This window comes from Ascaphus truei, chromosome 3 (assembly GCF_040206685.1).
Source record: "Ascaphus truei isolate aAscTru1 chromosome 3, aAscTru1.hap1, whole genome shotgun sequence".
In the NCBI taxonomy this organism is placed as follows: Eukaryota; Metazoa; Chordata; class Amphibia; order Anura; family Ascaphidae; genus Ascaphus; species Ascaphus truei.
In genome coordinates this window covers 189,178,680-189,194,093 of record NC_134485.1, presented here as the reverse complement: position 1 = coordinate 189,194,093, position 15,414 = coordinate 189,178,680, and the positions used below count along the sequence as shown (strand labels likewise).

General features: G+C 41.1%; 1 protein-coding gene across 4 annotated transcripts in view; it reads left to right on the top strand.

The window, feature by feature from the left end:
• The window catches only part of TXLNG (taxilin gamma), a 53,150-nt gene extending 37,988 nt beyond the window's left edge, over positions 1-15,162 (top strand). For all 4 annotated transcript variants that reach the window (XM_075589818.1, XM_075589819.1, XM_075589821.1 and 1 more), the window contains 5 exons: positions 662-781; positions 5,207-5,281; positions 6,558-6,650; positions 7,866-7,961; positions 9,009-15,162. In XM_075589818.1, coding sequence (XP_075445933.1) covers positions 662-781; positions 5,207-5,281; positions 6,558-6,650; positions 7,866-7,961; positions 9,009-9,335 — 711 coding nt within the window. In that variant the 3' untranslated portion in view covers positions 9,336-15,162. The remainder of the gene's footprint in view (positions 1-661; positions 782-5,206; positions 5,282-6,557; positions 6,651-7,865; positions 7,962-9,008) is intronic.
• The last annotated feature ends 252 nt before the right edge of the window (positions 15,163-15,414 follow it).

Sequence of the window (15,414 nt, the reverse complement as noted above, 5' to 3'; positions counted from 1 at the left end):
TTTTTTTTTAATAGACCATTTAGCGTGTGCGTGCGTGCGTGCGTGCGTGCGTGCGTGCGTGCGTGTGTGTGTGTGTGTGTGTTCGGTCGGTCGGTCGGTCAACACTGGATTGTTGTCTGTGAGGCTTCAATAAAGTTTTTTTTCTACTAACCCGGAAGTACCTCGGATGTCTGTCACTTGCTGTGGCGCCGGAACTTCTTTCTTCCATTTAGCATCCTAGTCTGACCATTGTAATTGATTGCTTTGCTTTCAAAGTTTCTTTTATCAAGCTACAATACTGCTGTTTGATGTAAATGGGTAGTATTGCAACGATTTGTCAGCGTTCTGCGGAATTGCAGCTTAATAAACGAGGCCATTGGCGTTCCCTTTTGCTTATTCCCACATTGTTACCTTTTTTTTTTTTTGCATCCGAGTCCCCAGACTCCGAAGGGAAGTAGATGCATGAAACTGCTACCCATCAGTCAACATGTTACTTGATTATTATTTTGTATTTCTTCTGATACATTCTTCCCTACTGCACTTTGTTAAAGCCCTTGAGTAGTTAGTTTCTGGTTTCTTTCTTCCAGGATTTACATGTTAAGATCCTGTGTTGTTTCCCAATAATAAAGTTTTCCGAGTTGCTCTGTAATTCAACTTATACAGAGTCCCTCATTTCCTTCAGCACATTGACAAAGTCTTCAAGCATAAGGAACTACAGCAACAACTCCTCGATGCCAAGCTACAGCATTCCACGCAGCTCATGAAAGAAGCTGAACTGAGGCATCAGCGGGAAAGAGAGTTTGTACGTTTCCTTTTTTTTTTCACGTATTTTTTTAAAATTATTATTCTCTAAATGTATGATACATTATTAACATCTTAATCCAGAAACCCTTCAATTTGGATCTTCAAGTTGTTTTCTGCAGCAGCAGTATGGTTAAGTGATTCAACCGTCTCTGTGCCAGACACTGTATAGCACATTTATTTTCACTGCATCATTATGTTTTTTTTTTAAGACCTATTCATTAAACTGCGAGAATGTACTTTGTACTTTTCAAGCCGTGAAGCCGGATAAAGTTCAAAAACACATCCCGCTGTATTTATTGAATGCTTCTCGCATGTCTAAATGGTGTGATGTGTTTGTGCAACATTGTCCCATTATCGCTTCCTGGGACAGTGATTTAAAGGTGCAGTCTTACATGGGTATAAATCGATCAAATGTGAGTGTTTGTTTAAAGCGGCAATACTAAACCCCAGCCCCTCCTTTTTTTTTTTTTTTTTTATATGTGTAGCATGTGACCAAGTATAATTCTACATTCTTAAGCTGGCAATCGTTTGGTGCTCCTTTTTGTGTGGCTAACATAATGCCAATCAATCCTTCAGTCAGTCTAACTCAGCAGCTACAATGTATTCTTATATTACTAAGGTAACATTATCTTTTGTTCTAGTTTGCAGCTCAAACTGCTGGGAATATTGGCAACAAATGATAACAAACAGGAAAGTGTTACAAAGATCTTGCACTGCTGCGGAGATGGGCTAAAACCTGCTATAGAAATCACAGGATAATCATATTAAAACTCATTAAAAATTGCATTAAGCGTTGAATAAAAATGGGTGGGGGGGAATGAAGTCTATTAAAAAAACATAAGATTTCACATATAACAGCTGAGACTGCTCTCTCACTCCTCAGCACTCCACACGAGCAGAAGGAGCAGAGCCACAGACGGTTTGATTACTGTCTTCATTTGCTTTTCCCATTAACCTTTCATTGACTGTTGTGGACTCCTGGTGCTTCTTTGCAAGCTGCTTTCTTGCAAGCTGTGTTCAGCCTTTACTGTACCATTGCCCACAGTTTCTTGTGGTACTTGAACTACTGGCATTGACTTTAGTGGATTCTTGCTGCCCTGCTATTAGCTGTTTAGCTGTATTTAGCCTACACTGTATGTTTGCTATCTATTTTCATGGGTGTCTGATTTGACCAGTTATAGGGGAAGGGAGGCTTAGGGAAGTACCTCTGGGTCCTTTTGGACCAGGGGGAATGGGCCAGATGAAGAGGTAGTCCCTCGAAACGTCGCCCCCCTAGCATACTTTCCGTTCTCCGTTTTTTGTGTATATTCCTTGTGTTTCATGTTTTTTCCCCTTTTCCTTTCCCCCCCCTCCCCCTCCCCCCACCCCTCACTTTGTGACATGCCCATTTATGATACTGGTTTCTGCAAACACATTCGATTTATTTCTGGTTCGTTTTATTATTAAATGTTTATTCTGCATTACAACTGTTTTCATCATTTAGCTATTAGACAGTGAGTGCTGGTACTTACATAGATTTATAAGATTTCACATGTTTTGCTGCTTTTAAAGCTAGCTGATTTTTTTTTTTTTATGAACAGTGGGGTCTAGAATAATTAAATTTAACCCCCTGTTAACTGGAAATTGTAATATTTTTACTAAACTATTAAATAATAGTGTTCAGGTAATTCTGCTAATCTGATATATATATATTTTTTAATCCATTCTGTTTTAACCCTTTCAACATGTAACGCATTAGCTCTGTTTAGTGAGCCTGCACCTTTCAGGGGGACTCTCCTAGCTCTCAACATTATACAGCTAAACCCCGTTATAACGCGGGTCTCGGGGTCCACCCCGAGATCACCGCGTTACTAACGGGGTCGCGAGAAAAAAAAATGGCCGCCGCGCTTTAGCGCATATTCATCCCGCGGGACAGGAGATGGGAGCGGGCATGTCCCTCCGCTCCCCGCTTCCCCCTGTCACCGCGGGACAGGCCGCGGGGCAGGAGATGGGAGCGGGGATGTCTCTCCTGTCCCCGCTTCCCCCTGTCACCTCGGAACAGGCCGCGGGGCAGGAGATGGGAGCGGGGATGTCCCTCCTGTCCCCGCTTCCCCCTGTCACCTCGGGACAGGCCGCGGGGCAGGAGATGGGAGCGGGGATGTCCCTCCTGTCCCCGCTTCACCCTGTCACCGCGGGACAGGCCGCGGGGCAGGAGATGGGAGCGGGGATGTCCCTCCTGTCCCCGCTTCACCCTGTCACCGCGGGACAGGCCGCGGGGCAGGAGATGGGAGCGGGGATGTCCCTCCTGTCCCCGCTTCCCCCTGTCACCTCGGGACAGGCCGCGGGGCAGGAGATGGGAGCGGGGATGTCCCTCCTGTCCCCGCTTCACCCTGTCACCGCGGGACAGGCCGCGGGGCAGGAGATGGGAGCGGGGATGTCCCTCCTGTCCCCGCTTCACCCTGTCACCGCGGGACAGGCCGCGGGGCAGGAGATGGGAGCGGGGATGTCCCTCCTGTCCCCGCTTCACCCTGTCACCGCGGGACAGGCCGCGGGGCAGGAGATGGGAGCGGGGATGTCCCTCCTGTCCCCGCTTCCCCCTGTCACCTCGGGACAGGCCGCGGGGCAGGAGATGGGAGTGGGGATGTCCCTCAGGTCGCCGCTTACCTCAGAACCATGCTGCCTGCATGGAGGTTGTAGCGGGGGGTTTCTTCTCCCCACCGCTGTCCCCGGTGCTCCCGCTGCCTGCGCGGGAGGAGGGGGGGGAGCGGGTGGTGGTGCTGGTCGCGGCCCGTCTGTGTAGAGTGAGAGAGTGTGTGTGTATGTATATATGGGAGAGAAAGTGTGTGTGTGTATATGGGTGTGTGAGTGTGGGTAAGTGTCTGTGAGTGTGTGTAAGTGTCTGAGTGTGTGTCTGAGTGTGTGTGTAAGTGTGTGTGAGTGTGTGTGAGTGTCTGTGAGTGTGTAAGTGTGTGTGAGTGTGTGTGAGTGTGTGTGAGTGTGTGTGAGTGTGTGTGAGTGTGTGTGAGTGTGTGTGAGTGTGTGTGAGTGTGTGTGAGTGTGTGTGAGTGTCTGTGAGTGTCTAAGTGTGTGTAAGTGTGTGTGAGTGTGTGTGAGTGTCTGTGAGTGTGTAAGTGTGTGTGAGTGTGTGTGAGTGTGTGTGAGTGTGTGTGAGTGTCTGTGAGTGTCTAAGTGTGTGTAAGTGTGTGTAAGTGTGTGTGAGTGTGTGTGAGTGTGTGTGAGTGTGTGTGAGAGTGTGTGAGAGTGTGTGAGAGTGTGTGAGAGTGTGTGAGTGTGTGTGAGTGTGTGTGAGTGTCTAAGTGTGTGTGAGTGTGTGTGAGTGTGTGTGAGTGTCTAAGTGTGTGTGTGTGTGTGTGTGTGTGAGTGTGTGTGAGTGTGTGTGAGTGTCTGTAAGTGTGCGTGAGTGTGCGTAAGTGTGTGTGTGTGAGTGTGCGTGAGTGTGGTCAGTGTGTGTGCAGTGTGTCAGTGTGAGCAATGAGCAGTGTGTGTGCAGTGTGCAGTGTGTGTGCAGTGTGGCAGTGAGCAATGAGCAGTGTGTGTGCAGTGAGTGTGTGCAGTGTGTGTGCAGTGTGCAGTGTGTGTGCAGTGTGGCAGTGTGAGCAATGAGCAGTGTGTGTGCAGTGAGTGTGTGCAGTGTGCAAAAAAAAAAATGTAAAAAAAAATTTTTAAAAAAAAATTTTTTTTTTTTTTTTTTTTTTTTTTTTTAAAAAACGGGAGCCACGGGAAAACCGCGTTATAACCGAATCGCGGTATAACGAGGCGCGTTATAACGGGGTTTAGCTGTACTTTCCGTGACAGAGGATTGAGACGTGACACGATATGTATGCAAAAAATCCTACTAAGAATGGAGAGCACACCAGATTTTGATCATTCTTTCTTGCCAGCACACCGTTTTTTTTTTTTTAATGCTACATTTGCAGTTTAATGTATAGGCCACTTTGTGGTAAAGGTCAGTCACAATGGAGCTTTGTTCTGTTTAAGTGCTCTCCAGTAAGTTTTCAGAGATGGGACAGCCTTTATTGACAACATTAGTCTTGTTTTTGAAGTTCTAAGTTATCTGTTAAAGAAGCAATCCTGGACAAAATTGAAATTCACTGGCAATTCCCAAGACTTGTTTTAAGTGCAGGATTACTTGATTTTTTTTTTTTTTTTTTATGATCATGGTGCCTGCAGTCAACAGATGGGAAGCTGCAATGTCATCCGTTGTGGCTTCCTATTGGCCTTTGTTGTGGTGCCATTTTGTTTCCCTGGGGTGGGAGCAGAACAGTGGCGCCTAAAATAGCGAGATTCCGCTCCAGAGAAAAGAAACTGGAATATTTACTTTAATGAGTAACCACTGGTAACATAACTTACTTAGGAACACTGTTCTAGTAATGAATATTTTTGTTTTTGGCAATGACTTTTAATGGTTGATATTTCTTCTCAGTTGTTAAATGAGGCAACAGAAACCAGACACAAATTTGAGGAGCTGAAGCAACAGGAGAGCCAGCTAAAGCAGCAGGTAAGAGTGCACGCTTCTTGTATAGCATAGCGGGAATGAATAGAGCAGTGGCTCCCAACATTTGATTCATGCCTATATTAAATCTGCTGCATATCTTTTTTTGTTTTACATTTCTTTTAGTTAGCAGTGTTACAATTCTCATTCAGTTGCCTCTCCAATACCAAACAGAAGTTGTTTAGTGCACTGCTTCATATGATCTTGTGTAGAGCAGGTTGCAAGCCACTTTAAGTGTGCAACCAACACACATCCTAAAGCATAATGCTCTTATGATAATCTCTGGCAAGCTGAGCAATGGAAGTTTTAAAGAAATCATTAAACAATGTTTAAAAGGAGGATGTGACTTAGACAGTGGGTAAATGCTTTTCAGTGATACTACGGCTCTCAAATAAATAAGTAGGCGTACAATAAAAATACACACTGTTTTCATTTTATTGCGTTATAAGAAAACATCCTTATTTTATAGTGGGAGGTCAGTGGGCCAAAATTTGTTTGCACTAAAATGTGTTTTGAGATTCTTAAACGTTTCTGTATCACGGACAACAGTATTTTTAATACTTTGGAGGACCAGCATACACACTTCTATTCCCCAATATAATTAAGTATATTCTAGCATATCTTTCATGACCTCACGTGCAATTTTACTAAATTGATACATTCGACACCATAAAACATAACCGCTATTATATGGTCAATAGGGCCACAATATATTAGTAATGATAATAAAACATAACTCTGTCAGACTTTCCAATAACCACTGACACCAACCTCCAGCCTTCCTAGCTAAGCTAATAACTCAATTGATAGCAGGACATCCTCTGCCTCCCAGTCAGAAACTGACCGCTTCCTCCCCCCCAAGCCCTGTAAACGTAACAAATGCTTAACACATTTCAATCCCCGTATCTTGACAAAGCACATCGGCACTGTGACCGATGTACATGGCCACAAAGGAAACTTGCATTAAATTAGGTGGCGTGGGAGAGATCATCTTAACTGTCAAACTTCAGAGGGGAGTGTTCTGCCTAAAAATAAATATTTTATAATCCTTAGCCAGTGAAAAACATCGACAGCTGCATGTGCCCCCAGAACTCGCCAGTCGACACTAAACTAATGGACCAACCAGAATAGCGCTGAATAATCTTAATGGACATTTTACTAATTTTATCCCGCGCTCGTCATGACGCCCAGCACCAATGAGCAACTGAGATTAGCATAACAGTCAGGATTAAAAAACCCTGTCTAATTTTTTTGCTATTTTTCAATTATTACTTTTTTTCAGCTTTCTCTTTACATGGATAAGTTTGAAGAATTCCAATCAACAATGGCAAAAAGTAATGAACTATTTACAACCTTTCGGCAAGAAATGGAGAAGGTTTGCTCAAGTTGTTTTTTTTTTCTCAATAGTTTATACTAATAATAATTATTAGGGTGTACAGTGAGACATAATTTCACCTTTTTGTTTGCGGAGAAGACTTAAATAATCAATTTGTATGCTCGTTAACTAGTAACCAACATCACACTGATGAGACCCGAAAGGTCAAAGCAGCTGTTTAATACAACAGGCATACTCTTAAAGGGGTCCATGTTAAAATGGATAAGCAGGAGAGTAACATACTGTGCTCGCGTGCATGTCAATACCCAGAATCCCTGGCTGCAGTGGAAGCACTGTTTGCAAAGTGATCATGGGAAAAGACGGGGTTGCAGACCTGTCTGAGACATTGAATGTGGTCACCAGTGGTATTTTTATTTACTATGCTGCTTTACAGTCAAGTAGAGAAGAACCGAGTCAGATTACCAAGTATTTAAGCAGGGGAATCGAGATCTGTAAAACTTGGGAAATGTGCACATTTAGGTTTAAAAAAAAAAAGAGTTGTAAATCAGTGTTTGTTTTTTTTGTTTTTTTAATAAATTAACCTCTGAACCCCCATGCAAGTTAATTTACACCACTATGTCTGAGTGGTAAAGATAAATGATTATTAAAATGGTGATCAAGGACCCATGGCTTGCACTAAACAGTGCATCTTGCAAGCCTTTCCCAATCACTGAATTCTCAACTACTGTATAACCTGCCTAGTTTCCCTCTTTTTAGTTATTGCTGTTAATGTGTAAACTATAGAATTAATTTTATGTAACTCTTATGTTTAGTCACCAGGCATTGGTAAAACATGCCTCGGTACTCCAAGAGTCTACTTTGCAGAATCACTCCTTTACCATTTTGTGTTGGATTACACATTGACTGACTGTAAATTAATCTGCAGTTTTCCATGTAGCTCTAATTTCATTTGCCGTGGTGGTATAAATCTGTCATTACCTGCAGACAACACTAATGCAATCAATGAGTACAGGAAACTTATTTACTTGTGTGGGTGGTTCAACTAGGAATTTCAGAAAAAATAGAAACGTGTTTCATTTAATAGATCACATACTGTGAACCGTATATGTTTAGGTTAGCAAGATCAGATATCAAATACATAAAGTATAAAAAATGTTTTTTTTTTCCTTTCAACTATGCATTCATTCTAAGGAAGCAGGTGTATAAAAAGTTGAACACTGCAGACTAATTCAGTATTTATTTTTACTTTAACAGATGACTAAGAAAATAAAGAAACTAGAAAAGGAATCCATTGTGTGGCGCACAAAATTGGAAAATAATAACAAGGCTCTATTACAAATGACTGAAGATGTAAGTTGATATATTACAATGCAGAGCATTGTAATAGGTTTAAGTGAACTTGAAAGCACCAGTCTGTGCTTATCGCAGTTTTCCCACGCTATTTTTATTTTTTAAATACAATGCTCCGTTCAGGAGATATAAGCATTTGAAATATTAAATGTTAAAATTTAGATCTTTTCAGAGCTGAGTGCAGGTCTAAACTCAGGCTATAAATGACTAAAATCATGATTACAAGCACTAAAAAGAGTAGGACTTGCTCAGAGGGAGAGGATACGAACATTGTGTTTAAACTACTATAGGTTTCTGGCAGGGATTGATGTGTTAATACATAAAAAGCCTGAACCTATATTTCATTCTGAAACTGTTTTCTCTTGCCATGTAAATTCTTTAACACATTCGGTTCAAGAAAGGCTTGCAATGTTATGTAGAAGATATAATATTGGCATAAGGCGTTGAAGATTTCTTTAACTATTGAACATTGCATTTTTTTGTTTAATTATTTACAGGAAATGTAATGGGAAGATCTGTGGTTCCATTAACCATATCGCTAATAGAGGTCCTATACATAATAAAGTAATGCATGAAAGGGAATATGGTGACAGAAATTAGCTATCTATTGCTTCAGCTGAGGAGCAACAGTCTGCTGGACAGATATGATTTTAGGCACCAATAGCCACTCTGTGTAACTTCATGGTAGCCCCCAAAACACATTCAGGGCAGTGGTGGGCAGCATCCAACTGTAGATGTTATATTCGTAAGCTTTGTTTCTCCCAGCGTCCGTAATCCAGAATGCAAGGCATTGGTATTTGAGGAACTCGGATATACTTGGTTTCCATTAAAACATAATGCCATTACATATTCAAATGCAGGTTCAAGCATTCTTAGGCACCATCACTGTTACTCGCCACCCAACATCATGTCTGTTGACACCAGCTTTTTACCAAATGTACAAGCTTCTGGTGTATCAAAAGATGTCTTGTGCTTAATAGTGATAAAATTATTCTGTAACCAAAATGTTTTGGTACTACTAAATTTTGCACCTCTTTAACACTCCAGAAAACTGTACGAGACAAGGAATACAAAGCAATGCAGCTCAAACTGGAGCGCTTGGAGAAGCTCTGCAGGGCCCTTCAGACTGAGAGGAATGAGCTCAACAAGAAAGTGGAGGTTCTTCAAGATCAGGTCTCTGTACTGGATGACGTGCCAGCAACAGGAGACACGTTAGAGACAAACTGCACAGTAGAGTCCTCTGGTGAGCTGGGAGCAGTCACAGTCCGAGAATCGGGAATCCAGCCCCAGCATGAACATCCAGCAAAGGAACAAATCCCAGTGGAAAAGACTTTCTTAACAGGGCCTTCTTCTGGCATGGATTCGGTTGATTAAAGGGAGGTGTATACTATGCTCCAATATACACACACACAAATATATTATAACATTGTTGATGGTAATTTTGTTTTGTGGTGGACAAATTTCTTACTTTTTCTACCATATTTGTATTTTCTTAGGACTACTGGACTACATGTGGTACGTAACTTCCTAGCAACGTCGTATAGTCTAATATATTTTGTCCCATCCCACAGTTTGACTTCTGCATCCACTTAGTTTTACAGGTTATACAAGTAAGAGTGCATGTTCCAAACACCCACATTAAGAACAGCATGTCAGGAGGGGTTACAAGTCAAATAACATGTTTGAGACGAGAAAGGAAGATTAGAAGTCATTTATTACCCTGTCTTTTTCCATCACTTACTGAAAGTTTCAGAAACTGTTCATTGAAGAAAATGTTAAAATCATTATTTTGTCCGTAATGCATCATTTCAGTATGATGGTGTACAAAGTGTTTTTTTAGTTTTGCACTTGGTAAGCAAAGACTGTTTTTTATAAACATCAGGATTGTTCTAGCAGAACTGAGGCAGAATTTGTATAGTGTGTCTTTTTGGCATTGTTCATAGTTGCTCCATTTCAACCTATTATTAGCCAGACAATTTTTGGGAATATACAGCCAATTTTTCATTTGTATGTACATTCCATGCTATAATCTAGTGAGGGTGGGATTCCCTCAGGATTGGGTTGAGCATCTCTACTCAACAAATGTTTCCAGCGCAAAGTTACACTAGTGATTGCGAGCAGTGAATGTTTTGAGGTGCCAATCTATTGTACATCTTGAAACTTTCTCCTTAGGACAAATTGAAGTTCCCAAACTACAGGTAGTGGCCTACATGTTTGGTTGAATGCACTAAAAGTCTTAATGTTAAAACTGTGTTGTGAAGTCCTACTTTAAATATTTAGGAGCCGGTACAGACCTACTGTGATGTCTAGATCTGTCTGCTATTGCTAGGTTGCTTCTAGAACTTATTGTTTTACATCACCATCAAATTTGGTACAAAACTGGCCTTCTATTCAGTGTGCTGTAAAGTAATATTCCCCTTGCTTTGGAAGATTTGTCTGCTTTCCTAAATGGGGCTTAAACTTCTCGAGCGACAGTAATTTACTGATTCACAGCATATGGAGTATGGACCTTTTGAGCTTGATGGCCATATGATCAATGTCTAAAATCCACAATCCATTTCATATCAAATAATTTTTTTTAAATTAATTCTCCTTAAAGGGCCGGCCTTAACGTGATTTTCATAGTTTCATATAAGTGGCCAGTACTTGGCTGACTTTCAACATTGGCAAAAATATTAATTTGTTGATTAACAAGTCGCCATACTGCCCTAGCTAAAGTCTGTGCAGGTTTGAATATGACCCCTGTTAGAGATTTGCTTGTTTACTATAGCAGAACCGCTTTTCCCAAATGAGCAATCATTTTTACAGACGTATTGGAGCAGCAGTGACTACTCCTATAAGCCGCAGTGGTGTGGAAATTTCAGATCGAAGGCATCAAGGTTCACAGTAATTCAGTTTGTCGCTTCTTAATGTTGAATTTCGACCTGTTGGTTTTGAAAAGAGCACAAGCCTTTCATACAAGTAAAGCTTATTATCCCTGACGTGCACTTACAACAGGGGAACAAAATGACTGCCGGGTCTAAAGCCCATCACACCTACATTGAAGACCTCAAACCTCTGGCCTTGCATTTGAATTTATGTGCCAGTTGCTATGAGCGACTCATGACTTAAAGGCATGAAATTATATTTTGTATGTTAAGCTAATAACACCTCGTGTATGAGGGGCTGCTATGCATTCCAAATAACACTTGGTGTTTAAGGGCGTCTCTCAAAAATAAATGCACACGGGCAGACGCAATTAAAAGTTGTCCCTTTTTGCTTTTAAGCGCAGCTCCTTGGAGAGCTCCGATTTTGTATGAAACATTGGCGGGCATTAACAGTCCAGCGTCCATTAATGCAAAGTAGCGCGGTACTTATTATGGTTCTAGGCCGACTTGTGGTGTGATTCCATTGTTTGGTGCTTGAAACAAAACTAATGTAGCATGGTGCTGCCATTCGCTTTAAATGTACAGTGTTTGCGCATGGGCATAACCAAAGTATGGCCTAGTTGGGAGAGGCTTTATTTAAATGTCCTTCCTGTTCCTGCCATGGTCTAGAGCAGGGGTGCGCAAACTACCTGCGCAGCGCCCCTCCCCGTGCCTGCTCTCCCTCTGTGTCGCGCCCACCCCCCTTACCTCTAATGCGGCGTCAAACGACGCCATGTCATGGAACATCGCGTCATTTGACGCTGTGTAGCCATGGAGACCCGTGGACTGAAGCCAGGTAAGTGAATTACAGAGGCCTCACGGTCAGTGTGGGGCCTCTAAACGCTGCCCCCATCCCCCCCCAAAAAAAAGTCTTGCGCACCCCTGGTCTAGAAGTCACAGTGTCTCAATGAATTTTGAGGTATGACTTTCCCAAGCTGGCCCACGATTGGCAGATACAGACTTGCAATCATCTCCGTGCCTGGGAAAGTTACTCTGCAGAATTCATTGTGGCAGAGTAGATTGCTACGGCAAGATGTCCGTCTGTGATTTCTCTCCTTCCTTCTCACCCCCAGCAAATGATCCCAAGGGGGTGGATCTGGACAGATACAAATTGCACAGTTGTTGGGCTCCTAGCTGGTCTCTAGGTGTGTTTGTGGTTTACAGTGGTAGATGCAACTATCCAGCTTTGTCCGTGACTGGTAAGGAGTGGTGTTTTTTTGTTTGTTTGTTGCAATTCAGAGGGTGAAAAACAATCTGAGCCACTCTACAGGATTTTGGTGATTAAAACCAATTAATGCTGCGTGCAGCAATTGTTTCACCCCAACAAGACAAACTACAAGTTCTGCGGCAGCCTGGCCTGTCCTCGAAATCCAAAAGGGGTCAGTGTGCTGCAGTTCGAGTATCCAAAAACGAAATTCTGCTAATGGGTGTACCTGTTATGTACTTGCCATTTTTGTTGTCTCGTACATGGCACAGCTGATGGACTCATTTGTATGATCCGCTTTATTAACCGTGGTTCGAACAACGTATTTCTGCCAATTGTAATGACCATATATTTAGAAAAATCATTTGCTACACAAGTTAATTATTTTGAGGTTATTCTTATACAGTTATTTTTGTATTACCGGCTTTGTTTAATAATGAAAACAAGCAGTCTCTAGACTGGCACCGAAGGGGAGCATGTGCAAATATACTCTGCACTACTAGTAAAAGTATAAATATCCTTCAATAAGTCATTATAGGTTTCATAGGGCATTTCCCTCCAAAACGAGTAAAAAGGGCCATTATAAATATTCACAAAATCCAAAGCAGTACTGCTGTGGTCAAGCTAAAAAGCAAAAGGTTAGGCTTTGGTTTCATTCACAATCATACTGGAATTATTTGTGTGAAATGTTTCCCCGCTGTTTCTATTTGTTGCATGTGAGAAGGGATTTGAACTGTATGCAATTGAATTTGTTTTTGTTTAAATAACATCCCAGCTGATGAGACCTGTGCAAAAAAAAAAAAAAAAACCCTAACCACTGCATTAGAATTATGAAAGTTTAAATAACTGTACCATTTAAGGTAATGTGTTTTTATTTACGCACGCACACGCCAGGTCGTTATTTTGTTTGTCCCAGATCTCAGCCCCATTTAGATACCCTGCTTGCCCTCACTCTTCCTGTTTTGTGTAGTACTCCATTGTTGTGCCCTAGTTGCTGCTATTAAATAACCTAATGTTCTGAACACTTGGGAAAACCTTTGACCCGTATGTTTGCTACTTAAGTGTGGTAGGGCTGTTTAATGGGCTTTCATCCCCTTCATGTTCTTCGTGGGTTAATTAGCAACAGGTGTGGTAAATGGAAATGCACAGAAACAAGATTGGCAGGAATATTTGCTATGATGCACTTTATAGTTAAATGGAACAACCCACATTGACTTGAATTTGTTATTATTTTAAAAATCATACCTGCACTGAGCCATTCAGTATCCTTCATTTCCGGTCTGCATATATTATTACAATGTACAGTATGCAGAATTTAACAACCCACTGCGTATTGGCAGAATGTGTACAATGGGCATTTCTTATTCTCTGTCATAAAAGCAGAGTGACCAATTAAGGCACTTGTTAAGGGACCACGTGTAAAATTAATTGGTTAACAAAAGTATACTTGTAAGTCTCTATGTGTTATGCTTATTTAATGTTGCATGCATGCTAAACAGAAAATAAGAAAACATAATTGCATCTTTTCATCCTATGGCTTAAGGGTTTGCTAAGAAGAATAGTAATTGGCTGAGTTGTATATCTTCCCTGCAGATCATGTAAGGTGATTTGAGAGATGAGGCTTGATACAGCACACTTAAGGGCAGATTCATCCAGCGCCGATCCAGTGTTAATTGCCTCTCGCATCAATTATCGTTAATTGATGATCTGGTGCAATACACTGCATCTGTGATTGAATGAATCTTCACTTTGGATGTATAAGGTTAGTGGCATCTGGTATGTGGTACTAGATACTTCATACACAGGATTTCAAGGGCTTAAAGGCAACAGAGAAGCAGAGGTATTCATGCTTCCTGGACGCTGTTGAGCATAGCACCTTATCAGGACATCAGTGCTCCCAGCATTACACATCTCACCTGTTGAACTTGGCTTGCTCTGCAGGGACAAGGAGCACAGGTTAGCAGTCAACTCCTGAATTATAATGCTTTTGTATTTTAACTTTGAGTTATGGTATATTGGAGTATGCCATAAAAGGAGGGGCGGGGGCTTGGAGACATGTTTAGTAGGTATAGGTGCTGGTTTTGGTCATTTTAGATCTGCCTAGGCAGTATTTTATGAAACTCCGCTTTTGATATAAAAGCTGTTGATTTAAGCCTAAATGCAGTTTACGCTGATAAGATGTGACATTAAATGTAGGATCCATTGTCCTCTCTGTTTGTTTTTACTATGCTTCTGTATCTCTGCATCTAGACAACACACTAACTAGAAGGTCTAATCTCTGTATACTGCTTGGCTGACTAACAACCCACAGTTGATTTTGTGTTCTATTAAAAGAAAAAGCTCTATGTAATTTGGGTAGGCTACTTACTCCACACTGTTCTACATGTTATTTAATTTGTTGCAAGTTTCTGACTATACCACAGTGCATTTCTGCTACTCCTCAGTATTTAACTTCCATGCTTAGCTTTTCCAGACCCGTCAAAAGTGAAGCTTGCAAGAGCTACAAAGTAAAAACTAAATGAGCACAGAAAAAGCAGCACAAACAGCCTTTGGTATGGATTATGTATACAGGAGCAGTGTGAAGCTCACATTGTATTGTTTTGAAGGAAGGGGACCATGTCTAAAGTTTATTCAAGATTAGGGACCATATTTTTCCATTAAAAAGATATATGTACTTTTATACCTTTTCAACATACAGTACTTATACTTTACAGTACTTTAATATTACATGCAATTTAAAACATTTTCTACATGCTCAACACTTTCCCATTTCTATTGTGTTTCTTGCCTGGTTTTCACCTGGCTGTTTATAGCTCACTGCTCAGGTGTTGAAAGAAAATCTACCTCTTCAGACTGTACATTAGAATAACTGTGAAGAATAAAAAATAATGCAAAAATTTAGTTTCTGCTATATGCTGCTTTATTTTTTCAACCCGGTTTGCTCTCATGGTGTTTAAAAGGAAAATAGGTATATGGACGATCGCTGTTTTGTTTATCAAAAACCATTTTGTAGAGATTTTTTTCACCAACGTGAAACTAAAATTTTATCTACTCATTTCTGTATAGATGAAGTAAATATGTATGCTTAATAGAGCCGTGTCTGTGTTTGTTTCATCTCGGGTTGTTTCAGATTGTGTCAGTGCTTCTTTAAATGCTGCTTGTGTTTGCCATGCTATATATAATTAGGGATTCTGTTTTTTAACCAAAAAAGTAAAATGTAAAAAAAGAAAACACCCATCATTTTGTACTTACTGTTACTTGATAACAAAACAAGAAACCAAGCACCTGTTGCCTATTGCTGCTGCTGCAACAAGTGGCTTAAGAGTTAAAGGTACAAAAAAAA